At 33.7% G+C, this 8,484-nt stretch overlaps 1 protein-coding gene across 2 annotated transcripts in view; it reads right to left on the bottom strand.

Moving 5' to 3' along the window:
- Nucleotides 1-1,872: 1,872 nt before the first annotated feature.
- The window catches only part of CHIC2 (cysteine rich hydrophobic domain 2), a 53,635-nt gene continuing 47,023 nt past the window's right edge, over nt 1,873-8,484 (bottom strand). For both annotated transcript variants that reach the window (XM_058722600.1, XM_058722601.1), the window contains exons 4-6: nt 7,221-7,277; nt 6,995-7,054; nt 1,873-3,311 (exon numbers count right to left, since the gene is read on the bottom strand). In XM_058722600.1, coding sequence (XP_058578583.1) covers nt 3,261-3,311; nt 6,995-7,054; nt 7,221-7,277 — 168 coding nt within the window. In that variant the 3' untranslated portion in view covers nt 1,873-3,260. The remainder of the gene's footprint in view (nt 3,312-6,994; nt 7,055-7,220; nt 7,278-8,484) is intronic.

The raw sequence follows: 8,484 nt of genomic DNA, 5'->3' as shown, positions 1-8,484 counted from the left end.
TGGAATTCAGTCAAAGACAGTTTTTTAAACAGGTTGTACTTCTGATTTAGTACTACTGACCAACAGCCGAGCCAAAGCAAATATTTACAGTGAAAATCAGGCATGCAGCTCAAGGTTGTAACTGTAAAGCAGAATACCATAAAAGTGGAAACAGTCTAGGTACATAATGTTATGTAAGACTACTGTAGTTTGAACACATGCAACTGTGAATCCAGCTGTACCTGTCACTATTAATATCATTCTTTTATAACCAAAGATGGATATGGAATGTTGTCAAAGTTTTACACACAGTTTGCCTGTGTCTACTAGTATAAAGAAGCAATCAGAAGTCGTCTGCAAATAACATTGAGAACACAACCATGGAGAAATTTGTAGTTCTTCCCGCTCCAAAACTGTTTAATTATAAAAGTACTTTTTCTAGTAAGAAAAGGGAATCATTGCTTACCATTAAAGGTTTGAACACTTCTTGATTTTTGGCCAAAATTGTATGTTTGAATTTCAAATGAATGGAACCTAGTCATTGAAGAGTCTTAATAAAGCATCTGATGACCATTTGCTATAGGTAAGGTGACCCTCTTGTGAGCGGGGCCAGTATCTGCCTTAGAAGCTAACTGTGTCACTTGAGTTTTACTATAGTCATTAGGTTTTAGAGTATACATTTTAACCCAGTTATATTGTAGTCATGTATTAAAATATAATAAGCTTTGCAAAGTAAATGTTTCTACACAAGAATGATGGACTACCTGTAAAATGCCAATCATACATAAACAAGGATCACAGTTATTCACTTAGCCTATGTAAAATCTACACATTAGATTTTCTGCCAATAATACCTTTTCTTGGCCAACTTAAAAAGTACCTATAGTTTATGTCTCAGGAACTTTAAGTCAGAAAATAGGAACTGAAGAACAATTACCATTTTAAATATTTCCTTTGGGCTAATGTTCACACAACATATGCATCTCTGACATTTCAACTTCTAGTAACATGGGCCTTTAGATTCATGAATCAAGAAAAGATAAGCCAGAGGGCTCCGCGGGAGCTAATAACGAAAAGCCAAACGGGGAAAAATGGAACTGCTCAAGGTCTAACTGGCTAATGGTGATGCCACATATTAATCATTCATCGTTCTTTTCTACACACACATTAAAAATATGAGAGTGCATATTTCTAGGGAAACTTAAAGCAACTGACATACTTCTCAAAATCAGAAAAGCTTGAAAAAATCCTATTCCTAAATATTGTCAACTATGAATATTATCTTACTGTTAAAATATTCTTATGGGAATAATTTTAAAATTATAATTTCCAGAAGACTAATAACAGGAGAAAAAATTATGTCTAAATAGGTATAGTTCTTCCTATAAAGCTGATCAATACGGTACTCTACAAATTTACAAAATTTTTGATATGGAATACCTAAAATATGTATACGTGTTGCAGTGTCTACGTATGTATTTTTCTGTTCTTTCTGAATCCCGAGGCAGAGTCAGCCTTCTCCACTTAATACGTTTCACACTGAAACCATACAGCAATACTAGTTTTTGAGTAGCATTCCCTTTTAGTTCCACTACTTTAATGTGGTAGGACATGCCCTGGACATAAAGTCAATAAAGCGAGAAAGAAGTGATTGAATCTTTGTACTCTGAACTCTTCGTAGGAAAAGTGTTTTGGGGGGCAATGGAAACAAATAAGTCTCAGACAAAAAACAAAAACAACACCCTAGTTTTTAAGATAGTTCCTAATGTCCAATATAGGATATAGGATATAAGATTCTAGACTCCAACTATTCAAATTTATATACAATTACAGTACTTTGGAGAAGTACAGAGAAATACTTTTAAAAAATACAGGTATATAAATTAAAGAAACTGGTATTTAAAAGATTTAATACAAGGAGAAAAGATACTGTATAGTGGTACCAATTCTTAATACAAATTAGTAAGCATAGTTTATATAATTTCAAAAGTTATTCACATTATTGCTAGATACCACAGTTGAATGGAACAAGTTCTTGACACACATTAAAACTTGTATAATTTCAGGTTTATAAAAACAAAAATTTACACATAGGCCATTCAGAAATTTAGAAAGTTTTAAAATGCATGGAGATATGTACAACCAAAAGGGGGGGGGGGGATATGTATATTTGTATATATTTAGAAGAAATATGTTAATCTGATTCAAACTTACATGTCGCATTCTCAGTCAAAAAAGTATACATAACTGGACTGAAAGCAAACTAGTGGATAAAAACAGTACTAAATATGTCCTCCGTTTCTTAGCAATAGTAATCTGTTCTAAGTATCAATGGGGTATTTAAACACCAGCTTACTTTTAATTCTAGAACTTTTGCTTTCTTTCAAAAACTTTTCACAAACATGTATCCATTCTACAATTATGTTAGATTGGGAGAAGTATTTTCCTTAGAAATTTTAAAAGGAGTATTTCCATACTTTTCTATAGAAGATTTGACAAACAATAAAAAATAACGCAAGTAAGGCCATTATCATCATCTTGATCAAAAATATACACAGATTGTAATGCTACTATATTTTGTGATCCTGAGCTCTAGTAACCATTAGGTGCATGCATACCATTCATTATTTGTCTATTCTATTAAGAATAATTTAATACTGCCTTACTACCTCTGAAGACAGAAAGACTTTCAAAATTTGTTGATAGGTCTTCATAACGTAACAGATATTTCTGCTGTAAACAGAGCATTAGGAATTGTATGGAAAAGGATATGTTAGATTCCAAAAAGCTATTAAAGAAAACTTACTATTTTAAAATAATAACTATTTTAAATTTTAAAAGGAAGAAAAATAATACAAAGAGTGTGCCTGGAATAGATAAGTAGAGGCTTACAAAAGTGTTCTTCTATATTATGGAATTAATAAATAGAGGACTGTGTGTGTACCTTGGTGATAAAATAAAAAAGGCTGGCCACTTTTTATGCTAAGTTCAAATGTATTTTTTCGATAATACAAAAAAGTAATCCTTGAAAATCAGAATACATAACAGAAAAGAGCACAATAACTTAAGTATTAAACATCTGTATGAAATAACTGTTGCAAAGTTTGACAAAAATGCACACTTAGAACATGCGGTTATTTAAAAAAACAAAAACAGAAAAAAAAAAACAAAACACCACACGATTCTGTAGAACCAATGTTATGTCACCACCAGGAGAGCACCAAGCAAGGCACCATTGGAAAGACAACATACTTGGAAAGTCTCTATAAATAAAGTGAATGCTAATCTGGTCGAAAAATCGGTGTCTTTGGTAAAAATTCTATGAGGATGACCTGTAGAGGGAGAGAAAAAAGTTTTAAAAAGATTTAAATACATTTTTATCTTAAAAACTTTCAACTCTAGTCCGTCGCTCACAGCAATTTTGCTGCCCCTGAAGGAGAATGCATGCGCGCGTGACAAGAAAAGGGAGCCAGAGCTGGCGGTCATGGGATGAGAACTGGACTACATACCAAGTGTTTCATACTCTACCCATCTATTTAATCCCAACAACTTTTCTACGAGGCAAGTATTAGCATCCTCATTTTACAGATGAGGACAGCGATGATCCAAGAAGTATAACATCATGGACTGTGGAGTCAATACTTGAACAAAGGGCTATCTTAACTCCTAAGCCTTGCCCTTTCTACTGCACCATGTGGTTGCAGCCAACCCAATATTTCTTTCTTCAGGCTTCCTCTTTTGTACCTAACCCAGTTCCATGGGTCTTTAGGTTCTAGATTTGCTCTCACTTTACTGTACCAGGATATGTGGATCTCTTGATAAAGGATCTCTTAATTTTTTAGAAGCCCTTTTCTTCCTAGGTTAGCAAAATTAAAGGTTAAATTTGTTCCAAAAGACCTTTTACTAGGAAAACCAATAAAAACAAAAACACAGTAACACAGAAAAACACAAGTTGACTAGAGCTAATTTTTATTCCAATCTTGAGCTGCTTTAAATTACAATCAATTCTTTCCCTTGTTCCAACTCTGTATGAAATAGATGCTAAACAAAACATTACTTGAACAGCTTCCAAGTTTGGTCAACCCCTCATTTTTTCTTTCACAAACTTGTCCTGATGTAACCTCCGGGTTTGGACACTCTTGTACATTTAGCCAAATAGGCCAGAAACATTCATTTTCACTATTCACTTCTCTTGACTTTTGATCTGCCTCAATAAAGAAGGCTCTTCCACATACAGCTCAAAAATATTCCTCCGCTACTTTGGTTATCTCATACTAATAAGCCTTAGGTGCCACTCTCTGACCTGTTATTTGCTGACAAAATGTCCACTAGCTTCCTGTCTAGCTTTCTTATTTGAGCTAGATTCCCCTGTTTCTCAGTTTCCTCATATTAAATAAAGGGACTGGACTAGATGACAAAATTCTGTGCAGCTCTAACATCTGATGATTAAACTACCTGATTTGAGGTTTAACAACTTATGAGTCAACATTCAATAAATGCTTCTATATTTCAAACATGTCCTCATCAAGCAGTTTTTATAATTTCAGGTCTTAGGTGTAGGCATTACATTACATACTACAACTACGTAATACAAAATAAAAGCTATCTTTGACTACATGTCAACTATTATTGGTTTTCAAAAAATATATCCTAGAAACTGTTTTCCTTCAGAGTCACACACAGAAACTGGCCACTTGTCTTATTTCTTCTATTGCATCTGGATAAAAGTTGGTATCAAGTTTATTTTTTTCCAGATTGTCCCCAATATTCAAAATATAACCGAGGAGAATTCTTTTCTTTTAACTAACAAATGAAATTTCTGTAAGTTAAAGAAAAGTTAAGGTCAAAGAGAAAGCTGTGGTAAAAAGGCCCAATTCATTAGAAAAACAAAGCACTCTCTTCTTATTAATTATTGTGCTATCTTAACTTTTTAAAATTATTTCTTAGGGAGTTTTTGAAATTATGTTATCCCACCATGCGACTATCACAAATGACACGTACTCTGAGAAAATTTAGAAAAAAATACATTTTGTAGCAATTTTTCTGTATTTTTCCTTTTTTAAAAACAAAATTTGTTTTTTTTTTGTTTTTTTTTTTTGGGACAGAGAGAGACAGAGCATGAACGGGGGAGGGGCAGAGAGAGAGGGAGACACAGAATCGGAAACAGGCTCCAGGCTCTGAGCCATCAGCCCAGAGCCTGACGCGGGGCTCGAACTCACGGACCGCGAGATCGTGACCTGGCTGAAGTCGGACGCTTAACCGACTGCGCCACCCAGGCGCCCCAAAATTTGTATTTTTAAGTAATCTCTATACCCAACATGGGGCCTGAACCCACAACCCCGAGATCAAGAGTCCTATATGATCTACTGACTGAGCCAGCCAGGCATCCCTGTTTTTTTTTCCTTTTTACTACTCTTCTGGGTATCTTCTATGATGGTGTAAGAATAATATGGCTTTAGAGGAAAAGTGTTTATCTAAAAATTCGTAATAAATTAAACTATTTTGCAAACAAAGCACATAGTTCAGAATGTTTTGGAAGGTTAGTAAATTATTTTTAGTTAATAAAATATGTCATAAAAATAAGCATGAATATAATGAGTACATTTTATGAATGGACGACTTTCTTATAGCTCTATCTGGAAATAACAGCATTGGGAATAACTTTTATGTTTTACTTTTGAAAGTCAATTTAGAAATTCACTACTATTTGGGTTTATAAATATAGCAAGTATTTTTTCACAAAAGCCTTTAAATCTACATATTCATCCCTCCTCACAAAATACATAAACTCTCTTACCGTCATGAGAGCATAAGACCAACATTTTCACAGGTCAATCTCAAAACGAGTTATTGGAATGTACTTTTTTTAATAAAAAAGTATCAAGTGACTTTCACATCATCATAAATTAACATGTCTGATATACTAAATAATGATAAAATCTACATTTTTGATTCACTGAAAAGACATTTTTAAGATGTCTTTTCTGTTCAAGGTTAGAAATGGGATTTGACTGTATGATAATGAAAGAAAGGGAAAACGCTACAGAGAAAAATGATTTTATGATAATTTGCAACTATTTAAGCACTGTTTTAATCAATCTCTTAACCATACACACACTCTCTCACACATGCACACACAAATCTATACTATCTATGATGGCTATACTGTTTCAAAGAATAGACAAAATTTGTCAGAAATGTGCCTGGTACTTCACAAAGACTAGGACTTTAATTTTCAACAGTTAACCCTTCACAAATCTTTTTCTTTCAATATAATAACCTTTCCATATTTAAAATAAAACACTCAAGCTCAAGGGAGAGTAAATAAAAATTCATGATTTTCTACAGTATTTTCAACTTTGTACAAGGAAAATCGCTCAAGTAAAATCAAGGAGTCAGTAAGTTAAATCCCATACTGAATAAATTTTCAAATTCATTGTACACATGCACCACTTAGATGTCTCTTAAAGAATACAGGATGAGCAACATCTCACCTCCTGCTTTCCCTCTAAGATAATTTTTACAAAACAATATTCTAATAACATTTTTAAAGATTCTTTAAAGGCCACTGAGGTATGGGCAGTTAAAATCTATAAAGGCTAAAGGTTTCTTAAGCTCCAACGGCTTGGTTGAAAGGTTTTCTTCCATACTTGGAAACTTGATTAGCATTATATAAAAAAGCCATATCTGACTTGCTGCGTAACCAAAGTTGTGGTTATTCTTTATACAGCATCTAAAATTTCACACTCCATCAACACATGCTCAGGCTATTTTATCTTGGCAATTAATTTATTATTTTTCAGAACACAGTGAAGCCTTGTTCTCAAGTCATTCATAACTTTATAAATCAGTCCTGCACATGAAACCACGCATCTGTGAACCGTAGAAAATCCTTGCACTCAGGAGATTAAGCTCCTGACACCTTTGCTGATTAATAATCATGGAAAGAATAAGATCAGAAGCAAAATAAATGATCATTTAATAGAGAAACTCACAAAACAGCCCTTTAACTTACATATTCCATCATGTTATTCGTTTCACATTTCCTTTTGCTCAGTCTCCAGTGCAAGCACAGCTAGACAAGTGGGAGAGTAAAAGAAGAAAAATGAGCTCTGTTTTATTGCAGCGCACAGACTAACCCATTTGTCCACCTTTCATATTTTTAGTTCAACAAAAGCATCTGTTTCCATACTGTGCAATTCAGACCCCAACAGTACGAAGCTGCTCCCTGCGGTACTCACCTTGTGGTATAACCTATTGTTTTCCCATTCTAATAACTTCTCAATCGATCTTCGTGTCTGGAAGACAAATGAGAAAAAAGTTTACTCTTGACTGGTTTTAGAAAAACTTTGTTTTGCAGCTGTTTTTTGTGTGAAAGGAGAGAGGTAAGAAGACAGTGACTGAGTACATGGTAGTCTAGAACACTTTCAGCATTTTCGTACCGCATAGTGACCTGACCAGAAGTAGTACTCTATTTTAATAAAGATATGGCTTTATTCTCTAGCACTGTATCTTTTTTTAACCGTTTCAAAATTACTAGCTTCTGGTTTAAAACTGTCAACGTCTAAAAGGCTAATGTAATCTACCAAGTGATATACATTTCAATCCCCGTTTCTTTCAAAAATATTTTTGCGGTATTTAGTGATAAAAGTTCCTTCGTATCGATTTTAAAACAAGTTAGCTAGATATTAGTTAACAAAATACAAAAGACTTTAGGGTAAAATCAAAAAGAAAATAATTAAAAATTAATAAAAAAATCAATCAGCTATCAAAACAAACTTTTACATCACACTTAAAAATAATATCCAAAGTTAAAAGCTAGTTTATTAATTATTCCACAAAGACTTTCAAGCAGAGGCAAAACTGTACATAAACCAACAAAAGTGATTATTAAAATCAAAATTTTAAATCAATACTGCTAGTTGCTCAAGGAATCAACTGAAAAATGTATGTTTAAGTTCACTTGATTTTTGCAATATACACCATGCAGCATGAAACGTGTCTTGCCTGGACGTGTGAATAAAGGAGAGGATAATTCATGATGCCAGGTGTTAGGATGAGACCGACACAGCTGCAGGTGCAAAAGGGACGGTGCTGCCACCAGAAGCAACTGCAACTTGGCGCAGCTGCAGCTTCCTTGCAAGGGAAGGAAAAAAAGCATCCAGCGCTATTAATGTGCACAACTAAATGACTACTAAGAATCAAATATGAAAATCTGCATGTCAAGCAAGGATGAGCAAGGTGAAAAATTGTTAGGATCAGGCTGGTTTTCAATAGTTTGTCACAGAATAAATGGTTAATATTTAAAGTATATACAGTAACCTAAGTTACCACATTACCTTTTAGCATGTTGTACATACTAACGTTACACTACTCACATAGGTGCCAATTATAATTCATAGCTACCAATGAGTTACCCACTATTACTATTTTGTCCAAGCTTATGTCCTAAGAATCAGAAAATCACCTAACTCTGAGCAATAATACGCCAATGACTAATTTATT

The sequence above is a fragment of the Neofelis nebulosa genome, chromosome 3 (assembly GCF_028018385.1).
Source record: "Neofelis nebulosa isolate mNeoNeb1 chromosome 3, mNeoNeb1.pri, whole genome shotgun sequence".
Classification (NCBI taxonomy): domain Eukaryota; kingdom Metazoa; phylum Chordata; class Mammalia; order Carnivora; family Felidae; genus Neofelis; species Neofelis nebulosa.
The sequence above is the reverse complement of the archived record's forward strand: the minus strand, read 5'-3'. Positions and strand labels throughout refer to the sequence as shown.